General features: G+C 40.6%; 1 protein-coding gene across 1 annotated transcript in view; it reads left to right on the forward strand.

Annotated features, from left to right (window-relative positions):
- Nucleotides 1-17,036, forward strand: part of MMS22L (MMS22 like, DNA repair protein) — a 77,555-nt gene extending 60,519 nt beyond the window's left edge. Inside the window, exons 17-25 of the mRNA XM_077926146.1 lie at nucleotides 249-391; nucleotides 1,006-1,148; nucleotides 1,306-1,465; nucleotides 4,284-4,453; nucleotides 7,985-8,199; nucleotides 9,162-9,328; nucleotides 10,246-10,342; nucleotides 12,120-12,287; nucleotides 14,680-17,036. Coding sequence (XP_077782272.1) covers nucleotides 249-391; nucleotides 1,006-1,148; nucleotides 1,306-1,465; nucleotides 4,284-4,453; nucleotides 7,985-8,199; nucleotides 9,162-9,328; nucleotides 10,246-10,342; nucleotides 12,120-12,287; nucleotides 14,680-14,746 — 1,330 coding nt within the window. The 3' untranslated portion in view covers nucleotides 14,747-17,036. The remainder of the gene's footprint in view (nucleotides 1-248; nucleotides 392-1,005; nucleotides 1,149-1,305; nucleotides 1,466-4,283; nucleotides 4,454-7,984; nucleotides 8,200-9,161; nucleotides 9,329-10,245; nucleotides 10,343-12,119; nucleotides 12,288-14,679) is intronic.
- Nucleotides 17,037-20,476: the final 3,440 nt, after the last annotated feature.

Here is a 20,476-nt window from a genome sequence, read left to right on the forward strand (position 1 = left end):
TGGGGTCCCTCCCAACTCCAGAATGCTATGATTCTAGAATTTGTTGCAGCTTCATTTCTCGTACTACTGCAGGGAAAGGGCATGATATTTTGTGTCAAAGTGCTCACAGAGTATCCCCCGGTGTCAAGCAATGGCAGAGGGTTACATATGAAAACACAGGGGGGAAGGTACAAAAAAAGAGGACATAGGGTGACTTTCCTATCTATTTGCCTACTTATTTTTTTCTTACTAATTCTTCTTTCCTGCAGTGAATTGTCTGAAGCTCTTACTAGAATGGGTCATATGTCCTACCAACCCTTGTTGGTACAGTCTTGGTTTCGATGCGTTTTGCAAATGTTTATCGATCAGCCTTCTGATACTTTGATCAGGACAGATGCTGAGCGAACAGCTGGTAAGTATGCTTCTTTAATATACAAGTGTTTAAGAAGATCTGTGTTATTCCCAATGTTTAGTCAGAATCTCATTTCTTGTAAGTTTGGGCCCTACCCCTTGGAGCAGCAGAAAACAAGCTTGCTCGATCTCCATGTGACAGCCCTTCACATATTTGAAGAATTGTTCTTGAAAAATAATTAGTGCTCAAGTTACGTAAGTAGAAAGCATGGCCTAAAGTCAGCAATTGGGAATATAATGCAAATTGTTGTTTACTGTAACCCACCAGACACAGTGGTTGTCAATGCAGTGCCTTCCAGATGATGCTGGACTTCAGCTCCCATCAGCCCCAGCCAGCATGATCAGTGGTCAGAGATGATGGCCGTTGTAGTCCAATAACATCTAGAGGGCACATTGGCTACCCCTGCAGTAGAGACTACTTTGCCTTTCTTGTTTTGTTTGCTGTTGAGTGCTGAAAATTGATTGTCCAACTTTGAAATCATAGTCGCGAGTGCTGATTAGCTCCCTGGCTCAAGGGTGGGAGGGGAAATTTAGAGTTGAATCCAAAGCTGTGCTGCATGAATTTGCTGTCGATCCGTGCCAATTATTTTTTCATGTTCTCATGATAACCAATAGATAAGGCTTATATGGAACAACTGACCGAGCTCACAAGATTGATATTAAAACTTCCAGAAGTTAGAGATATCTTTGCAAAGGCTCATGTTGATGATTCACTCTCCAAACAAGACCCTAATGATGCTGTTTTTCAATTTGTTAAGGTACAGTATTTCCTAAAAATTCCAGTTTTGCAGGATTCTGAAAATGCAGTGTTTGGGCCCACGTTTGAAGAAACATTTGTTTTATTTCAGTGAAATATTGGCCAAGACTCATAATCTTATACTAATTATTTTTGCACAACTGTTTTCATTGTCTCAGGCTGTTGGTAAAAATTACAGTGGACTTCAGACACTAGCTGAAAAATCAGCCATGGTGGCAAAGGCACTGGAATACCTTGGTGATGTATTAAAATATGTAAAACCCTACTTGACAAAGAAAGGACCTGCGGAAGGATTGCATCTCACCTACAGGATTATAGGTAAATATCACATATTCCTTTACTATATAAAATTATGCAAAGAGATGATTTTTTTAAAAAAAAAAAACACCTCCCAATTGTTTGGTATGGAAACCAAAATTGAGAAGAAAAACAGTTCTGCCTTACAAGGTATTCCAGGGCATTAAGTGTCATGTGGACTGTTTCTACTGACATTTGAAACATTGTCTTCCTTTCTCTAGGTCAGTGGTTCTCAAACATTTTTCTCTGGGCCACACTTTCAGAATAAAAATTAGCTCACGCCACACATCTTTTTTATTAATAAGAAATAGGTTGGAAAACGAAAAGAAACAACTCCTAGCAGTGCTTGATTTACACTTTCTAGGGCAGACAGTGGTTGAGAAACGTAACAACACATTTACAAGGTTATGAGTGGAATATAAGAACTGTTAAAAACGGAAAATGTCACTCTCATTTCCCTGCTCAGCCCATCAGAAGCTTCCACTGGAACCAGGTTCCTTCTGTGGATGAAAAGGAGCCCTTATGTTTGTGGAAGGGCAATTGGAACTAGCCCAGTGAGACTTGCTTACATGGCTTGTTCATCAGGAAGGCTGGGGAAAGCTCTGCACGTGAGCAGGGCCCTCATTAAGGTCACCTGAGCCTCTCACAGGCAACTGCTTCTCTGCTATTCTAGTTGAGATTAAAGATGGTACAGTCAGCTTGCAACTTGCGCAAATTCAGCTTTAAGCGCTTGGCTGGAAAAAATAAAAAAGGGGCTGGCTTCTTGGGGTGAGAAGCAGCAGCAATCTACCGGCCATTGCACTCACCTTGGGAGAGCATTTGGAGGTGCAGAGAGAGTGTGTGTTTTGGCTATATATGACTTTGGCTTTATGTGCTATCCCTGGAATGTAACCCCCACAGAAATTGAGAGCTGATTAAAGAGGACAACCCAAACACATAGTAAATCCCATATAGCTGGGCACTTGTGTGAGGTTGCTTCAGAGGAAAGGCAAGAGCAAAATATTTAGAGGCTCACTGTTTTTGGCTCTTACATGATTCTGGAGGAGTGAATGTTTTGAATCAAGGAAAAGTAGATGGACAGAACGCTTGATACCTAAAGAGAGATTGAGCCTGCTCTTATATATAATAGTGATCTCCAGTGTTGCTATGTAAATATAATTAATAACAACAACAATAATGATAATAATAGTTGTTCCTGAATCTTCAAGGTAAGTCGTATAAATTGTTGTTTTTAAAACTTATTTTTCAATGGTGTTTTTTTTTAGCCTTGATTGATTCCGCCCAAGGAAAATTAATAACCAAAACAAGAAGAATTTTCTTTCAGATATTTATGCATATGCTCCCAGACAATTGTGTCTTTCAGCTTTGAAATAGCTTAGAGTAAATTACAGTGTTAAGGACCATTGGACATAGTAGTCTGGGTCAAAGAGAGCAGTTTTATTTCAGATGTTCCTACGGAATAGTTAGAAAAAAAATAGATTAGCACCGCTGGAGCTGTTGTTAAGTGTCTGTTCTCTTTCTGTGTTATGTTCCACTCCACAAAATTAGTGTAGTTGCCTTTATTTTCAGGGATGACAGGTTGACTTTTGCATATTAATAACGTCTGTAAAAGCTTATTTTCATTCTCTTCCATTATCTGTATTGGTTTCAGTTACATACATCCTCCCTGTGTTTTTTTCTTTTAAAAAGTAGTTCCTATTTCATTGATTACAGTGCATAGCTTGAAAACAAAAAATGCAAAACTAAGCGGGCATTCTAATTTATTTCTGTATGATACTCCCGGTTAGAACCTTTGATATCAATCCAGCAAAGGTGAAGCTGTAACAAAGTCCAGCTGAAAACCATGAAATGGAACTTCATGGCAACTAACTTAAGTCAGATTGATTTCAGTGGGATTGGAGTCGAAGAACAAAGGTTCCCCATCCCTGCTATAGACAAATGTTTTATATAAGGTGGTTTAGCTGTGGCCCTCCAGGTGTTGTTGGGCTCCAAAGCCCATCAACTACATCTGACATTAAACAATGGTCAGGGGTGATGAGAGTTGTATTATAGCGATCTTTGGAAGGTCAGCTTCCCCAGCCTTGATATAGCATATATACATAAGTACAGGTAGTTTGTATGCAGGAGGAAAGTGCCATAAGCTAGCATTCTTTCTCATGTAGATTAACTACAAAGGGTTGGCTGTAGAATTCTGTGGTTCTAAGTGCTGTGTTGCTTGCATATTAACAATTGCAGTACAGCAAATGTCTCAATCTTTTCCTTTATGTTATGCGTGTGTCGGAGCCCTGTTTTCCAGCATGTGTAGACATAGTTGTAGGTGGAAGAGGGTGTAGCAATGACATAGCACTAGTAATCCGCATAATATGTAGACAGTCCTTTGAAACTTAAAGAAACGGATATAGAATAATACTGCAACTCAGCCTAGCGGCTTGAAAGACAACAATAAAGATTTTCAAAGCAGCTGAACTCTGATTTGAATCAAGGCAGCAGTCCTGGGGAAAGTACTGGCACCCTACGCCACTTAATTTTTATTGATACGTCTTTTGATGAATGGAGGCACGAGAGGGGAAACACAGTGCCACTTTTAAGTTGTGAGATCCAATCACAGGTTGTTGTTTTTTTAAAAAAAATAATCACACCCATTATTAGCCCAGAGTTTATGACTCATTTTGCTATGAATGGACATTCACTATTCCCAGGTTGACTAAAGTGGGTTATGTGAAAATGTGACACTTGGTTGCTATAGTTACAACCAAGGGAAATGCAACCTAGTAGAAAGCCTGTTTATGCCTTCCCTCTTCTTTTTACCAGTTTTGTCTTTCGGGTTTTTATTCAATAGGATGCCTTGTGAAGTCTTGGGCACCCATACTGGCTACTTCCAAAGCACAACAGCTCTTGTTCCGCATAATAGATTGCTTGCTCTTGCCACATGCTGTGCTCCAGCAAGACAAAGAGCTGCCTGCAGCGATGTTGTCTGCCATTCGGGAGAATCTTCCTCTGTTTCTTCAGGTGTGTATGTCTGTGATAGATAGATAGATAGATAGATAGATAGATAGATAGATAGATAGATAGATATGGAAAACTAATGGCTGGCAACGGAGGCTTGTTGTTTTTACATACACCGTGCAGGTGGCGCTGTGGTCTAAACCACTGAGCCTCTTGGCCTTGTCAATCGGAAGGTCAGCAGTTTGAATCCGTGCAACGGGGTGAGCGCCCATTCCTCTGTCCCAGCTTCTGCCAACCTAGCAGTTCTAAAGCACACCAGTGCAAGTAGATAAACAGGCGGGAAGCTAAAAGGCATTTCCGTGCGCTCTGGTTTCCGTTACGGTGTTCCGTTGCACCAGAAGTGGTTTAGTCCTGCTGGCCACATGACCCAGAAAGCTGTCTGTGGACAAATGCTGGCTTCCTCGGCCTGAAGCAAGATGAGCGCCCCAACCCCATAGTCGCCTTTGACTGGACTTAACCGCCCAGGGCTCCTTTACCTTTTTTAACCTTTTACATATTGTTGAACAGGTGATCTTAAAAGTCCTGATAATGGGACACAGCTTCATGGATGTTGGTGGTTGTTCAAACATCTAGCAGAGATACATACCCTTCCCTGAAACATTTTACAAGCTAAGACAACAGTCCTGAAGAAACTTACTACCTAAATAGTCATTCACTGATATAGTAGGGCTGACTGCTATTTAAATGGTTTTGGAACTTTGCTTAAGGAAATAATTGAGATCAAATGATTTCTCCACACAATGAGAGAAACTGTTGTAGTTAGATTTTTTTTTTTTTTACTGTATACCCATTATAGAAAAATAAAACGATTAAAACAGTTACATAAAAGAAAGCACAGAATTTAAACAAGGAAAACGAAACCATTGTTAAAATCATCAGTATAAAAGTTTTCATCAACTAGATAGTCTACTGTATAATCTTTGAACTTGTGTTTATAAGTTTTTAAAGAAAAACATATGAGTGTTATCTTGTAAATAAACCCCTTGGCCCAAATTCATTTTTTCCCAGTTTTTAAGGTACATAACAAGGGTCTTGTGAATCAGACAAAGGCCCATCTAGTCCAACATCCTGTTCTTACAGTCACAGGCAATGTGGCAAAAAACTTCATCTATATATATTCCTGATATTGGTGCTGCTATATAAAGTTTTCATTGTGGAGAGGAGCTGGGACTCAACTATACAGCTGCAAATAAAATGTTTTAAGTGTGGTTTAAGTGCAATATGCAGTTTGACACTATATGGCAATGATGAGCCTTATAGAAAATTCAATGTATTTTTAAAAACACTTTGAGAAAAAGCATTTATAGAACAGATTATTATTACTATTATTATTATTATTTATTTACCCCGCTCATTTATTATTTATACCCCACCCACTCTGGGCAGCTTCCAACAAAAGATTAAAAATACATTAAAATACATTAAAACATCAGTATGTAGATTCCACCCTGGATATCTGTATTGCTATGGCCCCAGTAGTCCAGTGTACTTCCCTATGATACCAGGTGCCAATCTGTGAAGGTAGCATGTAGATACTTCAACCCAAGTAGCATTCTGAACCCAGAAAAAAATATGAATCATACCATAACAAGTTCTGTTCATGGGATAAACCAGTTTTGATTTAAGAGACAATGTCTTACCACCTTAGAAGTTTTCATAGAAGTCTTGGGGTTCTTTAAAGGCCTTGTGATTCCCAAATTGTGGCTCATAGGAGTCCTTTTGATGGCTCCCCAGGAAAAGAATATTAGAGGTAACTCAAAGGAAAAGGGATTCTAAATTCCCCTGCCTTCACATCTTGGGTTTATAATTTGATTGTGCCGTAATGGAAATGAGCATTGTCCATGCCAGGGCTACAGTCTTGTGCCAAAATATGGTCTTGCAAGTAAGCCCATAGACTTTAACTAGCCTGCCTTGTCCACATGTATCAATTTTGGTACATTTGTGGCACATCAATAGTATGATTGCCTGGATACTATTGTCACTCACTGCAGGTTTACTCAAGCCTGCCTGTTGTAGCTACTAGCTAACAAATCCTGGTTAGTTATTCCTTCAATGCATATCTACACTTGAAGTATTAATTCCAAGATGAAATTCTTGGGCAGATTTTCTTACCCTAAGCACACACAGATTATTAACTCATCAGACAGGTGATTGACAAAAAAATTAAAAATTATCCTCTGGGCTGAAGATTTTCAAACCTATTACTGGCAGCCTCAGCATTCCAAGTAGAATGAACAATGGCTGCTAATGCTGATGGCATGTTTATGGTACACCAACCCCATCGTGCTAACTGCATTCTCTAACAAAACTCAGTTTTGTGTTTTCATATTTGGTGGAACAGTGCAAACATGCAAACAATATTGGCACGGATTACTGATTCTCCATTGAATTAAAGAAAACATTTCACCCATTTTTCTATTCCCATGAACCTGCCATGATATATTTTTCTATTGTTACTGATGCTTGACCATTTTGCTAGTGTGAATTCCAAGTAAGAGTCTTTGTGAATTCTTCAATAATAACCCTTATGACAGGAGACTCGTGATTTACCTCCGTTCCTGTCAATCTCTGGAAGCACTCTCAAAGAAATCTGCTTATACAGATTGAGGGCGGGGGGGGGGGGGAGTGAGGGAGAATACACAGAGCATACAAAAAGTCATGGACAGAAACCCACCTTAACTCTTAGCTGGGATAAAAACCCACCAAAGATTCGTGTAAAATAAGAAAAATGTCCAAAAATAATAACCCAGGTATGAAACAGATGAGCTGTATGGGTGAGATACAGTAAAGCTCAATTCTACGTGCAAAATACCACTCCAGGTTTTTTTAAGTCTAAGCTACAGTTCCTGAAATCAAATAGTTTTTGAGTATATTGAAAAGTAAACATTAAAAGTGAAAGATAAATATTATAAAAACAATATCTGTAAGCAATACAGTATAAGAATATTTTCTGAAAAATGACACTTCTAGAGCCACAATGATACCCAAGAGAATTTTTGCCCCATGGAACGTCCCCCTCCTCTCCCCCCCCCTCCCAGCATGCCTTTCATCTCACTTGAAGTATTTTGTTTTTGTGTGGGTTGTTTTTTTGGGGATGTTTCTGATTCTTGTGTCTTTCTTGTAGTTGCAGGTGTGCATTCCCTTTCAAACATTACAAAAACATCAAATCCCACAGGTTACTTCAAACCTTATGTTGTGGACTTCCCCACTTCATTACGCTGCTATGCATTTGATACCACATTTTTAGGATCATTTGAAGAAACTTCTCCAGTGTTTCTACCTTTAGTTTCACAAGGTGGTTTAAAAAAAAACAACACACCCAAAAATTCCTATTCGGTCTTTTTTAAAACTCCAAAACCTCTAGAAATTGATGGCAGTCCCTATAGTGTTTTTAGGCAATATAAGCCAGGCTCCGCCATTATGTAGCCAGTTTTGCTCGGTCATTCAGACTTTTTGGCAATGGGAATTGTTTTAGGTACAAGATGGATAATGGTGAATTCCTCGTCTTGTGTCTCCCCCCCCCCCATTTTGTAGGGCTTGTCCTTTATATGCTGCCAGTCTCAGACTCAAGGGGCCTATTTGAATCAGTTGCTAGGAAATGCAATTCAGCAGTATTTTGGGCGCTTCCTCTCTTCCTCACCTTCCGCTCCTCGAGCTGGACAGCAACACCCTATTTTGCTGGCCATGTGCAGCACCACCACCATCCCAGGAGTCTTGCATCTCCGTAAGACCACCATGCAAGTCATCAGGTAATGCCCAGGAAAAGGGGATATGATGTATTTGACATTAACATTCTCCCCAGGTAAAGAGTTTCAGGGACATCTTGTGTTCTTATAGAATAAGTTGTGAAAGTTAGGAAACCACTCAGGGATATGCCGATTTTGTTAAACACTAGAAAGTACTCATGTTATTATTATTTTTTATTAAAAGAAAAACTGCACAGAAATGATTGTTTATTTATGACTCACTTCTCATGAGGCATCCAGGAGTGGTTTACAGGTATAACTTATATAAAACACTTACTTATATATAAACAATTCTATCTATCGATTGGCAGTGTGTTGTAGTGGTTAGAGTGCTGGCCTAGGACCTGGGAAACTAGGCTTCAAATTCAGTCATGAAGTTCACTAAGTGACCTTGGGCTTCACCTGCCTCTCACCCAGCGTACCTGATACAGCTGTTGTGATGATAAAAGTAGAGAGTTCCACATATGCCACCTTGAGTTCCTTGGTTATATATTCCTTAGTGGGATATAAATGTTTGTGTGTATGTGTGTGTATACATGCACATATATGCACAGAGAATTTAAAAAACACTTATAAATATTAACAACAGTTTATCGCAACAGTACTTACATAAAATCAACTCCAAGATAGGTACCAGCTGGGATGAAGATTTTTAGAAGGCTTGTTGAAAGAGCAACAGCTTTAGAAGGCGGCTATCTGATATGCAATGGGAAGTGCCACACTGAAGGCCTGATTCCAGCTTTGTGCAGAATTGACCTCCCGATAGGATAGTATCTACAGGGTGAGGTGACCTCATCAAAAAATGCGTAGATATAAAAGTATTTGAGTGGAAGCTGAAATAGAGGCATATGGATTTGTTTGAATAATAAGCAAATGTGAATAAATTGCTATATTGTTATTTATCCAAATGAACATGAGATAGGCACTGCTGATTCACTTTTGGACGCTTTATGATTTCCTTCCAGTGAAAGTTACCTGTCGTTCAAAGGTCATGCCCCTCCTCCTCGCCTGGCTTCAGTTCTCGCTTTCATTATTGAAGCATTTCAGAGGACCAAGAGCATTGAAATGTGTGACGTGCAGCTGCTGCTCCCTTCTGTGTTGAAATGCCTTGTGCTGGTTAATGAACCACAAGGTGAGCTTGTGAACTTACTGGGTTTTAAAAAATAAATAAATAAAAAATACTTTAGAGCAGGGATGGGCAGAACCTACATAGGGATCTACTGGTAGATCTCTGGATATTTTGAGGAAGATGGTCAAGGACTTCAGACTCCCCTTCTATTAAACTGCACTGCAGAAATTAAGACCAGAGTGGGGGGAATAACCAGGAGTGCATTTTTGTGTGTTGAAGGACTGGGTTTCATGCAAGTTTTGTTCTTGCCTTAGAATTCTATATTTGAACTGTGTTTCTTTCTATTTGGGGTTTCTAGCACACAACAAGATAGCTCGCACAAGCCTGAAATCTGCCTACCCCTCCTTTAGAGCATAAGCAAAGAAACAGGTCTATGCCTTGAGCAGCTCACTATCTACAGCAGGCATAGGCAAACTCGGCCCTCCAGATGTTTGGGGACTACAACCCCTGTTACCCCTGACCACTGATCCTGTTAGCTAGGGATGATGGGTCCCAAAAGATCTGGAGGGCCGAGTTTGCCTATGCCTGGTCTATAGGCATGCTGGCATCCACACAAACTTATCAGGCATTTGAGTAGTCTAGGGTGCCTTCTTGGGTTGCCAAATCCCCAGCTTAAAACGAGCCGGGTTCTACTCTGTCATGAACACACGCTTTACAAAGGCCAGAAGTAAGGCCCACTGAGTTCAGCAAACATTTACTCCTAAGTAAAGCGTGTTAGGTTTGTAGAAAAATCTGCAGCTGCCAGTTGTAATTTATTCTTGTAGTAACAGAATGAGCCTTTTGCATCAGTTTAAGCTTGTGCCACTCAAAATGGATGGTGTGTGTGTGAGAGAGAGAGAGAGAAGCAAGCCTATATTGTCTCCCAGAGCTGTTTTCCTCTATTGACTATTAGAAAGCTCCATGTGATTTGTTTCCTGCAGTTAAAAAACTGTCTACAGAGATTCTACAGTGTGTTGTAGAAGGCTGCCAAGCGGGGTCAGGAGGAGAGCTTGCCACCCAGCTGATTTCTGTGTTTAGGTAAGTAGAAAACTGGCCAATTGGCACTGAAACGATTGCAAGGCATTTGACAGAAAACATGTTCTTTTAAGCAACTAATTATCCCTAACATAATTTGAAGTTGATTGTTTATAGTACTCCCATTCTTGGCAAAGCGGGTTGTCATGTGGATCGGCCAAAACAAGAAAGGGGAAACTATTTAGAACGAAGCCACGTTCATTCCCTTCCCCCACCCTCAGTGGATTTGAATGCCATCGTACAAAGAAGGCATTGCAGGCTTAAAAACACAGGGGCGCATGTTAGGATAATCCTCGGACAGAATTGCATATCATCCCTGGCAGGGAACTGCCTCCCACCTCCATGGCGTGTGGGTGACTTTCCTCTTGTGAAATTATCACACCATCATCAGCAAGTACCGTTTGAGCCCTGTTCAGATGCTGAATTTCCCCATGTGATTAGAATTGAGTGAGGAACAGCAGGGATGCACTGGCTACCCCTCTGCTCTGTGGCTTTGCTGTGCCTGCCTCCATCTCCCTTTATGCCTTAGAGGGCAAATGTCTGCAGTTGGGAGCCTGACATAGATCTGTGCCTGGGGTTCCTTTGCATTCACTATCTCACACCACTGTTAAGCCGGTGCAACCTAGAGGCTTGAACAAATCATGAATGTGAGAATTTGTCTGGGGCTCCCTCATTCATTCATTTATCATTTGATTGTTAGGAAACCTCTAAGTGGTTTACAAAAATACAAACAAAACATTGACATTCTCAATAATTTTTTTTTTAAAAAATCCACTTAAAAGCAGGTACAGTGGTACCTTGAGTTACAGATTCTTCAGGTTACAGACTCCGCTAACCCAGAAATAGTACCTCGGGTTAAGAACTTTGCTTCAGGATGAGAACAAAAATCGCACAGCGGTGGCAGCAGGAGGCTCCATTAGCTAAAGTGGTACCTCAGGTTAAGAACATTTTCAGTTTAAGAATAGACCTCCAGAACAAATTAAGTTCTTAACCTGAGGTGCCACCGTATTTTAAAACATTCAAAACACGAAAGCATTTGTGTTAGAAAGTTTGGAGGGGATCCCTGACCCCAAAATGTGAATTCAGAAATAGCTAATGCTAGCAATACTTGCAGTCAAGTGAATAGTTACGTTTCTTTTGGCACTAGAGTCCACTTAGAAGTGGGGATAAGGGGGGCACCGACATAGGTTTCTTGTCAGATTAAAAGCTTGAATCAAAATGATGAACTATTAAAAGAAGGAAAGGGTGCATATTTTGGCCAGAGAATTTCATTTAAATTTGGCACACTTCTTCAACAAGTGATAGCTAGACGGAAAGGAAAGCTCAGCATCCCTCTGAAATTCAAATTTCCTAACATTAACATTGACTCTACATGATTTTGTCAACTTACTCTTATCACACCCAGGGGCGCAGGGTGGAATTTTAGATCACTTGTTGTATCGGAAATGGATAAAGGGCTTTTCATCACAGTTTTAAATTGTCATTTGTACAAACTATGGTTTGCCATAATGTTTTGAATTGAGTACTTTCTCCAGCACATGCTGTATTGAAAAAATAAGTGTTGTATACTTGCTGGATTTGTGGTTAACTTTTACATTTTTTATATTAAAAATGTGTATATATTATATTACCATACTCCCTTTCTTGCTGCTTCTAGATCTGATCCTATGAGCTCCCTGGACTCGTTTTCAAATAGAAGTACACATTTATTCAGTAGAGTTTGTTTTCTGAGAATCATTTTTTTGTACCTTGCACTAAATGCCCTTGTTTCTTCCTTCAGGCAGTTTATCCAAGATTACACTACTGTGTATGATAATCAAGTTTACAGCATCTTGGAAGCAGTGGCAGTCTTGGACCAGTCTCTAGTTATCAGCCTGATTCCTGCTATGACAGAGGCCCTGAGGAATTCAGAGTACAAACAAGGTCTTGGCAGAAACGCTGTGCAAAGGTATGTTTGGGGATTACGGTTGCTTTTGGGTGCTGAACAGAAGTTCACTCTCTCCACAAAAGGCCTATTTAAACTTACAGTGTAGGTTTCTCCCGTTAAATTCTTCCTAGATACTTAGCAAATATGGATGAGATTTATGAAATGAAACACCTTTTTGTGTTTTGTTAAATGCTTTCCATCGAAATATGCCAGTAAGCTGTTATCAGAGGCTGATCGCTTCGCAAAGGACTCTGCTTTTTTGGCTGTGTGAACCCTGTCTTATTTTCTGTTAGATTTTTGTTTAAATATAAAAAGGTAAAGGTACCCCTGCCCGTACGGGCCAGTCTTGACAGACTCTAGGGTTGTGCGCCCATCTCACTCAAGAGGCCGGGGGCCAGCGCTGTCCGGAGACACTTCCGGGTCACGTGGCCAGCGTGACATCGCTGCTCTGGCGAGCCAGCGCAGCACACGGAAACGCCGTTTACCTTCCCGCTAGTAAGCGGTCCCTATTTATCTACTTGCACCTGGGGGTGCTTTCGAACTGCTAGGTTGGCAGGCGCTGGGACCGAACAACGGGAGTGCACCCCGCTGCGGGATTTGAACCGCCGACCTTTCGATCGGCAAGCCCTAGGCGCTGAGGCTTTTACCCACAGCGCCACCCGCGTCCCCTTTGTTTAAATATAAGCAATATATAAATTGCCCAAATAAATGCTCATTTAATTATCTGTTGCTTTCCATGCAAACATCACATAGTGGGTCCCCACCCCCACTCCATTTATAAGTAGTAGGCTAGTGTGACACTAAGGGTCTTTGGTATGTGCTTGAAAAGCAGGCCCTCGGAATTAGAAGGAAATAAAAGTCATATTATTTTTGCTGCTCCTGGAAAATAGCTTTTATCAGAAGGAAGCTGATTTATACAAAGCTTGCCTCTCCCCACAGCTTCTGCATTTCTTGCATTTCAGTGGTTTTCAAACTATGCTGATGCTTTCTGTAGGCTATGGAAGTGGAAACAGAAGCCAGTTTAGTCCTGCAACTATTTATATTATTATTATTATTATTAATAATATTTATTGAATTTATATACCACCCTGTAACCGGAGGTCTCAGGGCAGTTCAAAGAACAATTAAGGACTTCCACTCATTATGCCTTGTCTGAGTCCACTTCTTAAGGTCAAAGGAATTGTTACTTACATAACATAGGCACGCAAGTCACGGCCTCTGCTTAAATAATTGCTGGTTATCTAACTTACATAATTTTTAAATACAGGGTTATCTGACCAGGAAAACCGGCTCTTGAAGCAGACTCGCATCTGTATCACAATATCCACCTGGTCTCCATTTAACCAGATGGATGGATACAAGTGATGCAGATGGTTAGGTGCACCATATTAAATCAAAGTTAGATTGAGTCTAACTATGGTGTCTAGCAGGGGTGAGAAGCCTCACACCTAGAGGCCAAATGCAGCCCTCCTGGCCTCTTGATCTGGCCTTGCTTCACATCCTCCTTGGTGTTTTTGTCACGGCTGAAATGTGCCCTTGAGTTCTGGCAATGCTTCTTGCTTCCTTAGAAGGAGAACGGGGGGGGGGGGGTGAGTTTGAGTAGAAAGTTCACATTTGTTGCTCCACCCAGAATGGAATGAGGCCCTCAGGCTGAAACGGTTAGAATCACAGAGTTGGAAGGGCTCCCAGGGGTCATCTAGTCCAACCCCCTGCAGTCCATGAATATTTTTGCCCAACATGGGGCTTGAACCCATGACCCCGAGATTAAGAGTCTTATGCTCTACTGACTGAGCTATCCCACATCTCTGTTTACAGAACAACCCTTACTGGCTCTTTGGCATGGCCATGGTTTTCATTAGACATCCTCACCTGCTTATACGTGGGTGGTGCTGTGGGTTAAACCACAGAGCCTAGGACTTGCAGATCAGAAGGTTGGCAGTTCGAATCCCCATGACGGGGTGAGCTCCCATTGCTCGGTCCCTGCTCCTGCCAACCTAGCACGTCAAAGTGCAAGTAGATAAATAGGTACTGCTCTGGCGGGAAGGTAAACGGCGTTTCCGTGAGCTGCTCTGGTTTCGCCAGAAGTGGCTTAATCATGCTGGCCACATGACCCGGAAGCTGTACGCCGGCACCCTCGGCCAATAAAGTGAGATGAGCGCTTCAACCCCAGAGTTGGTCACGACTGGACCTAATGGTCAGGGGTCCATTTACCTTTACCTTTTTACGTGCTTATACAGGTACTCAGCGTTCTTTCATTTCCCAAGGCTTCAGAACAGTTCTGAGTTTGATTTCCTCAAATTCCCCTGAAGTAACCTACGAGTGACATGACTGATTTCTCAAACTCTGTGACACTGGTTTTAATTAAAGTGTTATATACTTTTTTGATTTGTTTTGTTTTTTTACTCCTTAACAGAGAAGCCTATAAAAGACTCTTATCTCTGCTCCAAGAGGCTGGACAAATGGAGATACTGAAGCTGTGAAATGAAACGCATTAGCAGCACACCGATTGTTACTTTCCGCACAGTCATTGCAAGGAATGCTGGTCCTTTATGGAGACTGCCAATTCCCTGTCTACAGGTGGACGCTGTCTTCGCTTTAAAATGTGCACTTTGTCCCTCGGTAGCCTTTGGCTGTAACGTTTTAACAGTGCACGCAACGGGGGGGGGGGGGGATGCAGTAGTGCCAATGTTTTTCTCTTCCATACGGCAACTGCAAAACCATTGAATCCTAGTAGCAGGGACTATCAGAAGGAAATGACAACAAGTAAAGGAAAGTTGATGACTTAAGGTATTGTTGAAGGGTCCCCCCCCCTTTAAAGCAAAAATAGTCAAAGGGCAGCAGCAAAGGTAATCTCTAACAGTAAAGTTTTTTCTGCTCTAATGAATCAATACGCTGTGGCTGTCAGGCCTTTCATTCTGACACCTTGAGTGATGTTTTGCTCACAAACACTTCATATGAGCTTGGCGGCTGCGAGGGGGTTCAATCTAAGCAAGGCCAGGGTTAGGTCAGGATGCTTCAGCCCCCTTATGTTAACAGAAGAGCTGGTGTCCGTGTTGCGTGGAACGGTGACAGCTGTCCTAGCATTGTCCCTGTTTTAAAAATGTGTAGATGCGCACTGCAGAATTCAACCTCTTAACCCCCTTCTCTGTTGTCCTTGTACGGTTTTGCTCCTTGTACGGTGGAGCGAGCCGCGCTCCCATACTTGAATAACAAGGGCTGGTGCAGTTATAAGAATTGCTACCCAGGTCACTATACAAATGTCATCAATTCCTTTTCTCCCCACCACCCCAGTTTTCTATTATCAGCATAAGAATCCCTAGCAAGGAAAAAAAGTTTCAACCAGATTCTAAGACAGGGAGGAAGGAATGCAGGTGCAAAAACATCTTAATTCAAATCTCTGCTTACTTTTTTTTTTTTTTTTTGCATCACGTATGATTACATTTTGTATGTAGTAAATTGGATTTGTTAGATATTTCAGAATGTTTATGGTATTTTATCCCTACAGTTCTGAGCTCTATCATAATTCTCCCTGTAATTTCCAAATTTATTTGATGTATGGAATTCACGCTTCCATTAAATTACACAATCTTAGCAACTTACAAGTCATTTGAATTGCAGTAGTGAGTTGTATGGACTTGGCGGCAAAGTCAGGGAACCAAACTAACTTTTCAGAGTTAATGATGAAAGACTGGTTTTTTTGTGTGTGTGTCTATCAATTACTGCCATGGAAACTTCTCCATAATCTTGTTCAGAGCCTTTCTGTATTGTTACCGTATTCTTATGTAAAGGTAGCAGATTATCTCTTTCCTAAATCAACTATCATTACTTCAGATAATACAGTAACTAAAAGCCTCTCTTAGGCTACTTAATATTGCAGAGCATGAAGGTTCTTTTCATTATGAAAGTGACTTTTTGAACCTGCATTGTAGCTTCTTGTAAGCTCCTACACCTGGGAGTTTTATTCATCTCAAAAGGCCTCCATTTCTAGAGGGGGGGGGGAATTAAGCCTCTTCAAGTGAGATGCCTTCAAAATCTGAGTCTCAGATAACATCTTTAGCATAGACTTCTTCAAAATGAAGCCTCTGTCTTCTGAAATAATAGAAGTGTATATTGTAACAAACTGTCTAACGGAACAGATTGTTTTTTATTATTTCCAGAATAATTAATACTTAACTGGGATTTCTTTTTCTTTTCTTTTCTAAAGGTTTATGTAAAAGTAACATTGCTCTCAGTGCATAAAAACTTGTTAATGTTTCCAGTTAAGCAGTCAGTTGAAACATTTATTAACAAACTGCCTTTGAAAATACTATCAAATGACCACTGACAAATGATCATATACCTGTGGCTTTATGCAATAGATATGATTAATAATATTGCAAGTGAGGTTTGTAAGGTCTTCTAGCTGGTTAACTAGAGAACTTCCAGAAAGTAGGAAACTGAAAAAGTGATTCTATAGCCCACAAAAAAATGATGGAAACTGAGCTGCATTGATCCGTTTCTGTGTTGTATATATTTGTGTGTGGATGCCAAAAGTTGTTTATGCTTATTTTAACATTGCTTTGTTATAAAGTTGTTTTGTTTTTATGGTAAATTCATTTATAAAATTCAGGACCACAAATCCTGATCATGGAACCCACTTCAAAGCAAGTATGGGTCAGAAGTATGTTACCCTGATTTATAATTGCATGTCTAGAAAGACTGATGTCAGTGTGACTACAGTGTGACTATTCTAACTGATTTGATTGCAAACTAAAAATCCTTTTATTGTGACTTGCTTCTTAACCTGTTTCTGTTTTAAACTACGTCTGGCTTTGAGAAGGTGTGACAGCTGTTGCTGTGATCACATCAAACTGATAAAAGGAACCCATCAGTAGACTGCGTTCCAGAAGGTCCACTGTGCATCTATTACTTTATTATTCTCATCTGTATAAAGGGGAATGTTCCACATTGCAGTAGGGAATTCTTCATAGAACGAAGGAAGCCCCTGCATGTATGCTTTGGAGCAGAGTGGGGGGTGGGTCCTATTAGATCACCAGCTGTTAATATTTTTAAAGAATATCTTCAGAAAGTGTACTGCTAATTAACTCCTGAACCAAATCTGTTTGACCCTAGTAAGGATCTTAGTACCTGCAAATCTCAACTTGTCAATTTATAGTTATTAGTAGATGACAGTTGGGGCCTGCAAAGCATTGTAGCAGATCCGAGTAGAATTCATCCAAGCTCTTTAGTGGGTGACGGAATCAAATGAAGGCTCCCTTTCCATCCGTCTTGTTTCCTCCCCAACCATGTCAACCTTTCCAAGGCAGTAGATTAGCGAGAAGGAATAGAATCATAGGATTGTAGACTTGGAAGGGACCCTGAGGCTCATCTAGTTCTTCAACCCCCTCAATGCAGGAACATGCAGCTGTCCATACGGGGATTGAACCTACAACCTTGGCGTTATCAGCACCATGCTCTAACCAACTGTGCTGGTATCCATGGTATCTATCACCAGCGCGGGGGGTGGGGGTGGGGCATACATGTGTCCATTGAGGCCTTTCCTAGCATCCACAGGGCTTCTTTCCCAACTGAAATTAGGCTTGAAAGCAGCATTCTGTTGTAGCCAATGCATACCACAGCTGTTTCTTCAGTTTGCAGATGAACTCATAGGCACCAAAATGGACACTTCTATAAGTAAGTGAAATGTATTGCGTTCAGCCAGAATGCATACTTCCTCTTCTTGCATTCCAGTCCACTCCTGTATATACATGCTTCATGCCATCTGCAGAACTTTGGAGAGGGCTTGGGACTTTAACTGGGAAGCCTATTGGACTTGGCCCCATTTTATTTTATTTTTCTGCAAGGGGAGAGTGCACTTGATGGAGAACCTCACCTGACCAGTTTCCATCATCAGTAGTCAGCATGCTGATGGACAAGGTAAGAAACAGACTAATATGGTTTAAGGGTCTGCTCTAGAGTATTTGGGGACCATTTTTGTGACGAAGTTTTTCCATCTTTTTTTCCTCCAAGATGCTTCTATTCTCCATACCTGTGTTGCACTGTACATCTGGATGGTAAGTCTTATCTTTCGGTTTTGTATGCTTTTCTACAGTGCTTTATGTTTCAATGCTCTTTTAATCCAGGCTCCTCTTGTAAACTTGAAATAATCTGAGTGCCTCCGTTACATTTTCACTTTATTATAGAGAAAGAAAAAAAGTCTAGCACATGCACCACCTTCTCCCGCCCCCCCCCCCCGAATTGCTTAGTTTCTTAAGCATCAAATGATTGTCCATGATACTGTAAAAAGAGGGGGGTCATTGTTGCAAAATTTCATACTAATTGCCATCATTCACAATTATATGTACATCCACTTTGTAAAATTTCCCATTTTTTTATTGTTGGGAAGATGAAGATGTGTTTTAAATTACAAGAGAGTTTCATTTCAAATTAACTGATGAAGCCTCTTCCTTGTCACAAAAGCTTCTAAGATCCAGGGGGTGTAAAAGATACCTTTTATGATAGAAGAAAGGATGGGGTTTTTTTTATAAAAAAATCTAAATAGTATTTGGTATAGTTTTCCTGGCAAGTTATCATAGATACACTAAATGGATACATCTAAATGGACCAGTTTGTCAAGAAAATAGGTAATGCTATTGTGCTCAGTTTCTTCATTTCTTCATTTCATTTCATGTCTGGAGACAGAAGTATTCCAAATATTAACTGAGACAGGCATGAAAATGGTTAGGAATCAGATTTGCTTTTATAAAAAAAACAGCTTCAGACACTCAATCTGTTCATCAGATCAATATACTAAGAGCATTTTACGTTTGTATGAATTTGCTGATGGAATCTTACTTTTCTAATGCCATATACAACACCCTGGTGATCAGTGGGCAGTTTGCAAATGTTTGTTGAAGCACCTACTCCTTTGGTGTCTTATGATATTCTGGCAAGTTAGCAACCTTTGCTTCTCTCCTCCCCACTCCACCTCTTTTATGGTAGTGAATAGGTCTGCTTCTGGCTGTCCAGAAATGCACATTGGCTTATTTCAATATGTTTTCTTTGAGAAACTGTTACTATTGTTCCCAGACCCTTCTTAGTCGGCCATTTTAGCTGAGTTCAGATGTTCAACCTAGCTCAAATTGATGTCTTCAAATAATTTATCTGTTTCTTCCTATTCAGTCCATAAATGTTGTAATTTTTCTTTCCTTCTGCTTCATAGTGTTTATCACATACTAAAAATGGGAATTCTCTAGCCAGAATAGACATTTTATTTTCCCCTTTAGTGTGAGAACCAAGTTATTTCTTTGATGGTAGAAGAGGTTCTTGTAGTATGGGTGGGCCTGCTGGGAAGGTTTCTGATCAGATCAGGACCCCTCACACCTGCTCCACAGGCCACGTTTTGGCCCAAAGTCCCGAGGTTCCCCATCTTTGCTTTATCTATAGACTTCTTAGTGAGGTGGCTACTGCTGTGCATACATTTTATTAATACGAGCAACAGTGGGAAATGTCTTGGTCACATGGCTTGCTATTATGTTGTGGTTCACAATCATGTAAGCAATGCATAGATGATATGACATAACATGTGCAATTCAGTTTGTGTGAGACTTGGATGATGCAGAGTCTTCAACAATGTTCATCCAGTTGTGCTCAGTTGTGCTCAGTGGGACTTGCATGCAGATTTCCCAAGTTCATTAATTTACTGGAATTAAAGTTATAGGTAGGCTCGGTAAAAACAAAAAAACTTGGCTGTTGAAATTTGCTTTATCTGACATTGCAAGCACTAGTTGCTATGTAGTGTCATAAACAGACCTGCTGAAATGTTCCTTTCCAAATTGAAATCTAATTGGCAGTCCTCCAGATGCATTCACACTTAAGAGTTTTTTCTAATACCAAGAGAGCATTTTTTATGTCTTAATGTCTGTTGTGCAAGGCACATTGGATGCCAGAACAATGGATAATGCATACCTCTGCAACAAGCATGGTTTACAAATCTGTATAGTTGTTCCTTTCTTTCCACACTAGAAGTACCATTGAATGAATGGCAGGTGTATCTTCCTCACCATTAGAAAAGCACAAATTGGAAAGTCAAACCTTGCAAAGCATAGCAAGTTGCCACGTTTAAAGATGTGAAGCTGAACATCCTGTGCCTGAGATTGCAACACGGTAAGTGGCTCTTGCAAACCAATTATAGGCAGGTTGCTTAATATAGTGGAATATCATGAAAATGG

This window comes from Podarcis muralis, chromosome 3 (genome assembly GCF_964188315.1).
Source record: "Podarcis muralis chromosome 3, rPodMur119.hap1.1, whole genome shotgun sequence".
NCBI classification, from domain to species: Eukaryota; Metazoa; Chordata; class Lepidosauria; order Squamata; family Lacertidae; genus Podarcis; species Podarcis muralis.